This window comes from Colletotrichum higginsianum, chromosome 6 (assembly GCF_001672515.1).
Source record: "Colletotrichum higginsianum IMI 349063 chromosome 6, whole genome shotgun sequence".
NCBI classification, from domain to species: domain Eukaryota; kingdom Fungi; phylum Ascomycota; class Sordariomycetes; order Glomerellales; family Glomerellaceae; genus Colletotrichum; species Colletotrichum higginsianum.
The window spans coordinates 2,375,674-2,387,818 of NC_030959.1; the positions used below are offsets into that span (position 1 = coordinate 2,375,674).

Genomic DNA, 12,145 nt, shown 5'->3' on the forward strand with positions numbered 1-12,145 from the left:
TTCCGGGCTGTTGCCTCTGGGCCGCTTGCCGTCATTCACTGGGCCTCAGGCGATTCAAGAGTGGGGGTGCCAGGGAGGCGCGCCCATAAATCTGCACACTACGTAACCACTGAGGGTACGCGACATCCTCAGAGCAAGGGTGGGTTGGTCAGCCAGCGTGGTGGTACTTTGACACGATGATTGACAGTGCCATCCATGCCACGGTAAACTGAGTCTTCGGTCTTATTCAGCAGCAATTTCTTGTCGCATTCTGTATGGTTCTCTAGGGTTCAACTATTCCGAGTGCCAGCGTTGCTGGGCTTGCACTCGGATTGACCAGGCTAGGCCATGGTTTAATATGTTTGGAATCCACAAGAGGCATTGTTCTTGCACTCTTCCGGGTTGTCCGTCACTCTTGGCTACCTGGTCGGTCGTCTTGTCTTCTTTACATGTCGCCTCCCTCTCAGTCGCGAATCACCGTGATGGGAGTCATGGACGTGGACCTTGCTTTGTCCCACAACCAAACACATTTTACTATCGAGCTGTGCTCATCGCAGTAGGTCTAATCAAGTGCTGAAATTGGGCGATCGGGCCACCCATCGAGGCTGTCAAGCCATCTGCATATTCAGATCATTATGGACAATTTCAATAGTCCATGATGGCGTATGGAAATGCTGTTGCGGATGCATTTTAAGACCATGGCAGCGAACAGCCTCCCGGCAAACGCTCTTACAATGTTGAGTACGCCTTATCGCGAATTCTAGTCGCGGATTCCTGATCGCTTTGCCAGCCATTGATCACCCACACCAAATCACTTGCCTGTCGAGCCCCTAACCTTTTTTTAGCGTTCAGCATTAGAGTGACAAAATCTGGAAAATCTACGGTGTCTGATGACTTGAAACAATAATTCAGCGCATCGTCTTGCGAGCACTGAAGGATGCTCTGCCTGCTGTACCAAGAGACTTTCCGTTATGTAATCACCGCGGTACAACTTTTTGGCGCAATAATTTCCCGCAGCGAGTACTTCAATTGACAACTTTGGGGTCGTGTGGTCGTTCCTTACTTTGAAGCCAAGCCGTCTTTCCATTTCTGTGTTCTTCATCTAAGATCAGTTTGTAAATGCACAAACACTGTCTCTCTTGGCGATTGGATCAAAAACCAAACCGAGACCTAAAAACATTCTCACCAAATTGCAACATCACATAAATCAGCTCCACGGCGCTCATTTCCACCATGCCCAACGACTTCCAGCTATTTACGTCCCTTCGGTACGACCCAGGGCTCATAAGAGTGCCCAAAAGGCGCTTGGCCAATGCGGGATGGAACGCCAAAATGACGTCGCCCTTATACATGCTGGACCTCCACCGGGATCGGATGTTGCGGGCTGCCACCTACTGGGGTTGGACATCGGCCATCGAAGCTATTTCGGACTCGGCCGGTCTCCAGAGGCTGGCTGAGGTGGTTGAGTCTTTCTTGGCCCAGCACGGGAAGGAGTCGGCTATGAGAGTCAAGGTGCTGCTGAATTCGGAAGGGCATCTCAGCTGCGAAGCGTCAACGGTGCCCGCCGTGCCCTTGGAGAACCTCTTCCCGGAACGACTACCAGCGCCAGGAAGTTCCAAGCAGGCCGGAGAACCGTCCGAGGAGTCTCCTGTGGAGGTGTTAATTGACACGACGGAGACTCCGCAGTCAGAATACACGCACTACAAGACAACAAAACGAGCCATGTACGACACCGCCCGAGACCGCGCCGGCATCGCTCCAGCAGACCGCAAGGAAGTCCTTCTCGTCAACTCCAAAGACGGCAACATCATGGAGGGTAGCTTGACGACCCCGTTCTTCTGGAGAAACGACAGGTGGGTCACTCCGCCGGTGTCTGCCAAATACAGCCCCGAAAATGGCAGCGGCGGGCAAGACGGGACATCCCGCAGATGGGCACTCGAACGGTAAGTCGTGAGCTCCGCATCTTGTTTTGTTGGATATGGCTTCGGACTAACCGGGATAGCGGTCTGGCTGTGGAAGAAGAGGTTAAAGCCGACAGCATTGCGGACGGAGAGCCATGTTGGGTTAGCAATGGTGTCCGCGGCTTCACCTTTGGGAGAGTGCGATTCGATCCTGCCAAAACAAGTTGAATACTAGTAGGCCGATGACATTCAATACAGTCTTAGTGATGAGTCTTAGTTAGGTACTTAGGGTTGCCGACCACGCAGTATCCGTCAAGTTAAAGTCTATAGTCTCTGGCAATAGAGGCTACTTCGTCCTTGCCAGGCATCAGCTACATGCTTTACTCCAAATAGCTGCACCACACCCTCTATTCCAACCGTGTGTGGTCAGTGATACTACTATGGCAAGCCGAAACGAAACTCTTCAAGCAGAACAGAATGGATTGACACTGATTACATGGTCATTTTAACCTCCGTCCCAGGCCGCCTTCCAACATGAACAATAGGTCTCATCCTGTTCACGGCTCTCTCTACGTGCTTGGCAGGGTATCCAGGAGTCTGCAGTCGATCGGCGCCAAGACGGGACATGGCCCGCTAAGCTCATCCCTGCCCCCGAATCACCGTGCGGCAGCCCGTTACATCATCACCGACGGGGGAAACCTCATCCCTTGGCTAATTTATTCGTTCATATCAGCAACCCACGCTCCCGGCGCTCGTGAACATCGCATTGTTTTCATCTTCGAGTCTCTGTGAAATGTGCCAGCCGCCATGCTGGATCTCAATGGGCCATTTGGCCGGGAAGCTCAGATGCAACGTCCTCGAAAGCTCAGAGAGACGAAACTGTAGATAAGATCACCTCCAAGTCTGTGGATCTGCTACCAAGCAACGTGCCGTTGGCATCACTTCTATCTGCCCATGCGAGTAAAAGCTTCATCGTCAGGCTTGAGCCGGCTCAACTTAGACCCCACCGGTAGGCCAGGCCCCCCTCTTCGTCTTTCTCAACTGCCTCATCGGGTTGGACCGAGTTGCCAGCTCGTCTCTCGCCCCCTCACAAAGCTCAAGAGCACGGGCAAAAGGTCCGAATGCGCTGCCGCGAACGATGCGTTTCAAGCTTGCAGTTGCAGCGCCCCGCCTCCCCTGCCTTGCTCAATGCTGTCACACTTCCACTGCCGGCATGTCATCTTCTCATGTCTAAGAACAACTCAATCCTGATTTTGTTCATCTGATCCATCGTGAACGAAACGATCGCTATTTATCTTTAAAAGACCTCCCCTGGCCCACCAGTGCGTGGAATATCAGCTCCTCGTTGTACTGCAAGTACTTGCGACGCAGTTTTCTTTGCAACCATCACACATTCAACCCAACCAGTCCTCGTTCATCCGGTGCCGCGCTTCCGAATCGACGTTTCTGGTTCTGAACCAAACCAGGCAGGTAACAAATCATCAACCTGGCTCGCCAAGCGAAGATCAAGTCTTCCCAAGTGACAGCTCGCACCGCTTGCTACTCATTCAAAACTCAGAGCTTCTCCCGTTGCACATTCGATATGGAGGCACTTCAAGCTCAAGCCAAGTTCAAAGCGGACAAGGATCTCGCCAAGATTCCGGCTGTCCCAAACAAAAATTACAAACGCCATGGTACAAAGTCTTATGTCTATCTCCTGAATAAGTTCAAGTTTGAGCCGACCAAACCGGGCCCCTATGTCCAAACGCGAAGAATGGCTCAGAGGGGACTCGCCGCCCCTGGTTTCAACGCTCCAGTCGGCGGTCGAGTCTCCATGAAGCAGGTTCTCATGAAGAAGGCTAAGGATGACCAGCACGGAGAAGTCACGGCCGAGGACCAACAATGCGACTCGATGTATCTCTGCGAGATTTCCATCGGAACACCACCGCAAAAGTTCATGTTGGACTTTGACACAGGCTCCTCCGATCTCTGGGTACTCATTCCGGTCAAAGGCGCTTATCATGATGGCTGCTAACGCGACGCAAGGTCTTTTCGACCGAGCTCAGCAGCTCCCTCCAGGGCAACCACAGCATCTTCGACCCCACCAAGTCCTCGACGTTCAAGAAGCTCGATGGCAAGACGTGGAAGATCTCGTACGGCGACGGCAGCTCGGCCTCGGGCGATTGCGGCACCGACAACCTCGTCCTCGGCGGACTGACGGTCGAGAATCAGGTAGTCGAGCTCGCCAGGCAGCTCGCGCCGCATTTCTCGCTGGGCACGGGCGACGGCCTTCTTGGCCTTGCTTTCAGCTCCATCAACACAGTGCAGCGCGAGGGTAGTTTCCGAGACCCGCAGGCCACGCCCGTCGACAACATGATCTCGCAGCGCGGCATCCCTAAGGACGCGGAGCTGTTCACGTCGGCCTTTTACAGCGAGCGCGACGGTGGCAAGCCACGTTCGTTTTTCACGTTCGGATGGGTCGATGTGGAACTCGTCGAGGCGTCCGGGGAGGATGTTCACTGGGTGGACGTTGATACGACGCAAGGGTTCTGGATGTTCCCGTCGGCGTCGGCGAGCGTCAACGGCAAGGCCATCGCGCGGGGCGGGAACACGGCTATCGCGGACACGGGGACAACGCTGGCTCTCGTTTCGGACGAGGTCTGCGAGGCGCTGTACGACGGGATCCCCGGCTCTAGGTATGACGATCAGCAGCAGGGCTATGTGTTCCCAACAAGCACCACGACGAAAGACTTGCCCGAGTTCAAGATCGCCGTCGGTGGCAAGGAGTTTGAGGTCCAGAAGGAGGACTTGGTATTCGCGCCGGCCGGTGACGGGTTTTGGTACGGAGGTGTGCAGTCTAGGGGCTCCAACGCGTTCGACATTCTGGGCGGTGCGTTCTTGAAGTCGATTTATGCGGTGAGTATTGGTCGATAGTGCGAGTGGAAGTGTGATGAGCTGATGCTAATCTGTGGCAGATCTGGGATCAAGGGAACACGAGGTTCGGATGCGTGCCCAAGATGGAGAAACCACAAAACCTGGAACCTCCGTCTTCCTGATGAAGTTGGAACAGAGGACTGTCGACAATCAGAGCGCTATAATACGATTCGTTGTTAAGATCTTGGAAAAGATTCCGAGTGTTGTTTTCTAGCAGGTCTAGAGAGGAAGAACAAAATTGGAAGATTTGATGACGACCCTTTATGTGTTACAGAGCTTGCCCTACGAAACCGGCTGCATTACAGATTGGCAACATTATGTAGCTGTAACTGCCAGGACAAAATTCGACTGCCAAGGACAACAAAAAAAGAGTTGACGGGTGTCCCAAAACCGGAGATGCGAGGGCGTGTTCGCTGGGTTAGATGATACTGGCGACTGTCTACCAACATGACTTTTTACGCCAAGAGCAAGGGGGTAGTAGCTTCAGCGACGATGTGCTTTCGGTCATGTATCGCCAACGGAGTTATTTCTTCTTCTTTTCTGACAGGCTCAACCTGAATCGGAAAAGGCTTCTATCATGGCGGCGTGCACGAAATTTCATGACTAGCAGCGACGGTTGGGGATGACTTGTATGCTCCGCGTATGCGACCTCGATGGTTCGCCAAAGTCACAAAGAACGCTACCTAGTGCAAGGCCGCTTCCATCCTCGGATCGAGCAGCTTTGTAAGAGTTTGAACCCCTTCTCTCGATTGCTATGACTAATAGTATCACACGTCGCCCGACAACGACAACAGTGCGGTGCCCTCGACTCTTCCTTGGCTCCGGTCAAGGTTTGTTCGACTTCGAATCAGCCGTTGTCATCCCATCTCAAGGCCGAGGAGGGCACATGGTGAGCACGGTGAACAAGGTTTCGTGCCAGCCCGCCAAATCCTGGAGCATCCCGGCGCCCAGGACTTGAAACAACATAACGGCGCGTCGCTCTTTGGGGGGGGGAGGGCTGTTGAAAGGGGTCAGAGGCTATAGGCGAGGCATTAGAATCCATGGAAGTGCCGGAATGACAATGTGCCGAACGACGACACATGAAGTATTGGCTGTATCCAGTTGCTGGACGCATGAGATGATTGTGCAGGCAAAGGGTAATAAGAGAGGAAAAGAGAGAGGAATGAGTTGCCGGCTTACAGCCAGAGAGTTCTACGGATAGGTTGAGCCTGCACTTGACGAAACAGTTCAAAGAGTGGGTCCGCCGAGCTCCGTGACGACCCCGGATTGGTAGAGAGGCCACACTCACTTCCTATTATTCTCGGAAGTCAGGCCAGATCCTAACCTTCTGCTCTGAGCACCTCACAGCTCCAGCCTCCAGGGGAGGGAGGGCCGGGTTTTAGTGGGCTGCTCTGCTCCCCACAGCGGGCACGTTGAGCTGATCCAGGCCCCAAAAACGGCCCAAAACGAGCGTCGTCGCACGCCTGAGGAGCTGGTCCAAGGTCGGGGATCCTACTGGCCGAGAATGCCCTGAGAGGCGGGCTTTGGAGTTTGGTTTTGGGGGAGGGGAGGACACGGGTGCCCAACCGGTGGGAGCACAGCCAACACACAGCAGTAGCTCCAGCCACGGGCCAGGGAAGAAGAAAAAAAAAGGACCACCCATGGAAAAATAAAGAAAAAAAATAAAAATAACACCGCACTGCATCCTCAGTTAACGGGGGTTGGAAAGATCAACTGGTGTCTGTGAGCCTTTGGGTGGCCCCGTCTCCGTCGTCCGTCCGTCTTGTCTTTACGTCGTCTGGCCGAAATCCCTCCCTTCCCTTCCTATTATCACCATCACCATCTCCACCCCCTGCGATTCCTCCTCGCACCCCAAACCCTCCTCCTCCTCCCATCCCCCAGACTTCCCCTTCATCTGCTCTTTCATTAGAAGCAGAGAGGTCAGAGGAGACGACACGGGTTCAAGCTCAGCTAGTGCACGGCATTGCGTCCCCCCTCCAATCCGCTCTGCTGCTCTGCTCTCCCCACCACTGCACGACGAAGCTGTGCTGCTGCTGCTTCTGCGGTTGTATTTATTTAATACGCCTTTCTGGGCCGTCGTCCGTTTGCTCCATCGTCCTCATTCTTCGCCGACCGCAGCGCGGTACTTGCTTTTTCATCTCTTCCATTCGACCAACTCTGGCAAGCATCGCATGATTGCCTCGACAACCTTCCGTCGCTTCCTCCGCTCCTCGAGCCCGCCCTCCCCGTCGTCGACCTGAGCATCGCCCGCCTTCTACCAGCTCATCAACCCCGAGAAAGAGTTACACGTAGCTGCTCTCCCGCAAGCTTCACCATGGCAGCCCCTCCTCGACGTAGAAAGATTGGTCATAGAAGACGCATCGAGGACGAGGAAGACGGAGAAGGTGGTCCAGACCAGCTCGAGCTCGATGACGACTCTCTGACCGAGGGTTCCGTCATCAGCGATGACCACGATCACGGTAACGACAGCGATACCAGCAACATTGATGAGGCTTCTCCTGTCACCCCCAACCCTAGGAAGTCGGCTGGAAATGGAAGTGCGAAGCCTGCTGCCCGGAATGCCTCGACCTTGGGTCCCCAGAGGGCCAACAAGGCTGTGGCTGATGCCGACGAGATGCTCCAAGGTCTATCTGTCAACGACCATCCCGAGCTCGCCCAGCAGGGGCAGCTCGATGCCGCTACATCCCCGCCCAAGTCGTCTGCCCCTCTCATCGTGAGCTCCCACTCGTCTCGCCCGACTGAGCCCGTCAATGAACGTCGTCGTCGGGAGCACGAGGAATACAAACGGAGAAGGGATGAGGACCCCGCCTTCGTTCCCAACAGAGGGGCCTTCTTCATGCACGACCATCGCCATGCCGGTCCTGCTGCCAATGGCTTCCGACCGTTCGGGAGAGGACGAGGCCGTGGCCGCGGTGGAGGCATCGGCGGCCCTTACGCACCGATGAAGTACGCCCAACAAGAGCTTTCTCGTCGTCACCCGGCTAACCCGAGCAGCCAACTGCACAGCCCGACCGATCCCCTAACGAGTGGCCAGTGGGCACATGATATGCACGAGGCCGTCACCGAACCCCCGCCCTCGAGGCAACCCAGGCACTTGCCCGTTGATACTGAAGGTCCCGCCAACGGTAATGGCTTTATCCCAACCTGCCCGTCCAATCCCACCCCTATCAACAGGACACTGTCAACCGAACGACACATCGGCAACGTGCAGGTCAGGGTGTCCCTCCCCGCCGTCGGCAGAGCTCCGTCCGCCTTTGGAATGCCCGTCAAACAGTACACCAAGCTTCCGGATCACCGACCTCCCCTTCGTCGTGACAAGCCTGTTCGCATCTCCTTGCCCGACAACCCGCCCAAGTACATCTTCCCTGCCGTCGACCGCTCCTTTATCTTCATCCCCCGTGCGATGCGACCCAATCAGCAGCGGACGCGAGGCAAACCTCGTTCCGGTGGTCTCGGCTCCATCGGTGGGTTCTCTAGACGGACCAGCGTCTTCGGCGGAAGCTACTACGGCAGTGCCTATTCTCCCAGCGTTGCCCTTAGTCGGCGCTCCTCACTAGCACCGGACGGACGGGACTATCTGTTCTCGCCCACGGGCTCCGTCATGTCGCGAGCTCCGATTCCTGTCGAGAACCCCCGGCCGGTCGTCCGCCTGCCGCCTGCGAACTACCCTAACCAGCCATTCGTCGGGCAGGACAGCTACCCCATGCACATGCCGATGCAGCCGAATGAGCCGTCCATCAACGATTTGCCGCAGCCGCAGACGCACCCGTTGCCCCAAAAGCCTGCCTTCCAGGAGAACCGCTCGAACCAGATACCCATGCACCAGCCTCGTCCTCAAAAGGCCGTCTCGGTCACCAATATCGAATCGCCGACCCTCAACCAAGGCCCGCAAGCCTTCCAGCAAGCATTCCACCAGCAGGTCCCCGTGCAGGTCTCCAATGGCCATCCTCAGGACGGCCACTCACGGCAGCCGTCATACCCCACGCAGCATTCCACCGGCACACCTTTATCCCAAATCCCGGAGAGGGCCATTCATGCTGCCCCTTTCCAGCCGAACAGCTTCCAGCAACAGAGCTTCTACAACCAGCCCTACCCCATGATGCAGCAGCAGCAACAGCCATATTACTATCCCGGACAGTACAGCGGCAACAACATGGCTCCGTCAGCCACGGCTCCGTCGTTCGTTCCTTCAGGACAGCCGGGCCAGGGCCAGGGTTTCCCTCAACAAGCCCAGTCGGACACTGTGGCTGCGCAAGCAAACGGACAGCCACCCAACGGACCCAACTTGGTAGCACAAGAGGTCAACGGCATGGTATACTACTACGATGCCATTCAGATGCCGCCCATGAACGCCTACCAGGGTTACCAGGCCCCGCCTCCACAGTTTGGCTCTGGTGTCGGCAACATGGGTGGCATGGTGACGCCGAGCCCCGACGGGTTCTACTACCAACAACCAGCCCCTGGCATGGTGTACTACTCGCAATAGGATGGACAAACGCCTTTCTAGGTTTCTCCGCACCTCCCAACCCTTCCCGTAATCCTTGTAATTCTCATTGTCGGCTCTCTAGTCGTCGCTATACCCTCTTCTCGTCAGACGGCTGGACGGGGCCATCGGACAGGAGGAAATCACAAAAAACTTGTCGGTGTTTGAATTCTTATGATGATAGTATTGATAGGACGGGCACTCTTGATCTGGGTCGAGTCGGCACATTGCTTGGGGGGTTGGGTTTGCGAGGTGCTACTGTTGCCCACCAACGGGTTCTAACCTCTTTTCTGTTCCCCAGGTTTGCTCGCAAGCACACGTCGGGAAGGGAAGAGGAAACGGTTCTACGGATGGCGGAGGGCCAGCGAGCGACGGTTGAAAGTGTGGGACGAGCCAATCCGTGGTTTCTACAAACTCACCTTTTTCTCGAATTCAAGAAGTTCCTCCATCCTGTCTCTATCTGTCGTATCCTTTCTTCTCTTAGGCTTTTCTTTTGCCTTTCTTCTATATGCGTTTTGGCACCTGCGATTTTCTGTGTCTGCTTCGATAGGGTGCGCAAAGGGTTTGGTTTACAGATGCGGTGTTCTGGAGGGGTGGCCGGGGAGGTTTCACCGGCGATGGTCTACGCTTGGTGGTTTTCTTTTTTTCTGAGCGTCTATACATTCCTACCCAACAAACCTTTTTCTTGCTCGGTTATGATGGTCAAGGCTGACCTAGACGTTCTTTTATCCGTCACAAGCATCATGGGGCACAGGTGGCTGTATCCGGCTCCGTATTCAATCCTCTTGCCTCTTGCTCTTTATTTCCGACCTACTCTTTGGTTTTTTTCCTTCTTCTTCCCTACTCCAATTTCCAATGTCATGACGAACTCAATGATGCCTAGACTTCGTTTTTTGGTCTCTTCCGTTGGTTGTGCTTTGCTTTGTTTCTTATCGAGGTATTGCAGTTATATGCGTGGGCTTTCCAGAGAGATGTGTTCCCAGTTTTCTTTTTTTCTCGCGATGGAAAAGTTATCTAGCCGCTCGGCGGTTTCTTCCAGGAGAGGGAGACGGGGAGAAGGGCTAGAGCGGACCGGGACGGCTACTGGTGTTTCTGCCGGTGGTGACGTGGAGAGCGTACGGTGAAGGGAAAAGAGAGTAGGATACGGGCGTCGGAGAGAGAGATGGTCGCGAAGGAGGGCCGACGGATCCATCCACTTTCCCCATCTTGGTTGGAGAGGGCTTGGTTCTATGCAACGACTGTATTTATGCTGTTTGTCTGGTCGATTTGTAGGGATCTGCCTCGATTTCGACGCAGTATGAGTGGTGGTCGGTTAGAAATGGGATGGTTTTGACGTCGTCTATCCGCGGCCCATACTTTGCGCCCTGACGATCTGACCCCCCTCTTTCATCTGGGACTGGCGAGGCTCGTCTGGTGCTGAGAGGATATTATCCCCTTTTGCCGCTCCTGGCGAGGAAATCAGTCTATCCGTCTAGCAGCGCAAAGAAAGCCTTGGATATTGTTGATCTTAGGTACCAACCTTTTATGGAGAGAGAAGCGGTCCCACTACCGGTATCTCCAAAGACGTTCGCGTACTCCATCCCCCCCCCCCCCCAACGGGCCACGAAGCTCTCTACCATGTCCCAGCCGTCGTGATTCACAGCAAGAGCACTAGCCGATGCGACGTTTATTTTGATATGTAGCAAATGTCAGGGCCGGCTGGCCGACCTTGTGGCTCGAGATTCCCCAATCGGGCGATTGACGAGAACCTCCCGCCCGTGTCGTCAACAAAAAGCAGTGCTTCAGAGTTCGGTTCACAAGGAAAGCCGCCTTGGTAGATCGGTCGGTTGATCGGTCTATCGAAAGACGCCCGACCTCGGGCCACAAACCGACGAGCTTGGGCCAATAGTGTCTAGCCGGCGATGAAAGGAATTCATCAAGTCTCCGGCAACCTGTTCCCCGGCAGACCTTTTTTCCTTTGATCGGCCTTTCTTTGTGCGCGGGAAGTGAGAAAGGGGTTCTTTGTGTGGAGAGGCACGTCCGCGGAAGAGCATCAGGACCACACTGGCAATTAAGAGCAGCTCCCGGACTTCAGTGGGAGTGCGAAAGCGGGTTTGATCGGCATCACGGGTTTCGCGACGTAAATGACTCTTCGTGGCCTGGGCCCGGACGTTTGTGCGAGGCCGCGGGTACGAAGCATCACGAGGGTCTCATCCTCCGACGGTCAATAACCCCTCTCTTACCGTGGTCCAACCGACAATACAATGCACAGATGCGTAGTGCATTGATTAGACGTTGCGCTTGGACATCGGCATACCCGTCTGCCTGGGTCCTGCCGCACAGGTTTCGCAGAGGGCGGACGACTGGGTGACTTCGCTCGCGGGCTCCAGAGGGGGTTTGCCTGGACCGCATCTCGTAAGATGGCACGCGTAGCCTATCCCGACCGCTGCCCCATCACAGACGGAGACATGGCTTGATTGCCTCGCTGTGCAACAGGAACACATACGCGTCCAAGGTGGCGGCGAGGCAGAGTGAGAAATTCCGATACGATCACTACAGAGCAGCATTTCTGTGGTGCTGCGGCTCCTTGCCAAGGCCGCAATCCTGAAACAAGCCAGTCGAGAACCGGACAACTTCTTGTTCTCTTGGCCCTTGACTCGAGGTGTGGTGAGGTGTGTCGAGGTAAGAAGGAACTGAAAAGTCGGAGAGGGGACATGACGTATGAGAAGTTCTACCCCCCCCCTCCTTTGATGCTTCTACTACATTACTTACTGCATTGCCAATAGAAAGCCCACCACCAGGGTAAGCGGGGAGCATATTCCGCTTGGCCACTGAGGCTTCCAAGGTTCTCCATCGGAGGCGGCGCCACAGGCAAATGCATGGGACGACT

At 55.2% G+C, this 12,145-nt stretch overlaps 3 protein-coding genes across 3 annotated transcripts; all 3 read left to right on the forward strand.

Annotated features, from left to right (window-relative positions):
* Positions 1 to 1,212: 1,212 nt before the first annotated feature.
* CH63R_09115 (Aminodeoxychorismate lyase) lies at positions 1,213 to 2,108 on the forward strand (the record flags this gene model as incomplete). The annotated part of the gene is made up of 2 exons (XM_018304089.1): positions 1,213 to 1,922; positions 1,982 to 2,108. 2 exons carry the CDS (start codon positions 1,213 to 1,215, stop codon positions 2,106 to 2,108), a joined length of 837 nt encoding a protein of 278 aa, XP_018156112.1.
* A 1,354-nt stretch (positions 2,109 to 3,462) lies between these two features.
* CH63R_09116 (Eukaryotic aspartyl protease) lies at positions 3,463 to 4,915 on the forward strand (the record flags this gene model as incomplete). Its single annotated transcript, XM_018304090.1, has 3 exons — positions 3,463 to 3,852; positions 3,906 to 4,775; positions 4,835 to 4,915. The coding sequence occupies 3 exons, from the start codon at positions 3,463 to 3,465 to the stop codon at positions 4,913 to 4,915; spliced, it is 1,341 nt and encodes a 446-aa protein (XP_018156113.1).
* Positions 4,916 to 7,107: 2,192 nt separating this feature from the next.
* On the forward strand, positions 7,108 to 9,279 carry CH63R_09117 (Upf0052 domain containing protein; the record flags this gene model as incomplete). Its single annotated transcript, XM_018304091.1, has 1 exon — positions 7,108 to 9,279. One exon carries the CDS (start codon positions 7,108 to 7,110, stop codon positions 9,277 to 9,279), a length of 2,172 nt encoding a protein of 723 aa, XP_018156114.1.
* Between the last annotated feature and the right edge of the window lie 2,866 nt (positions 9,280 to 12,145).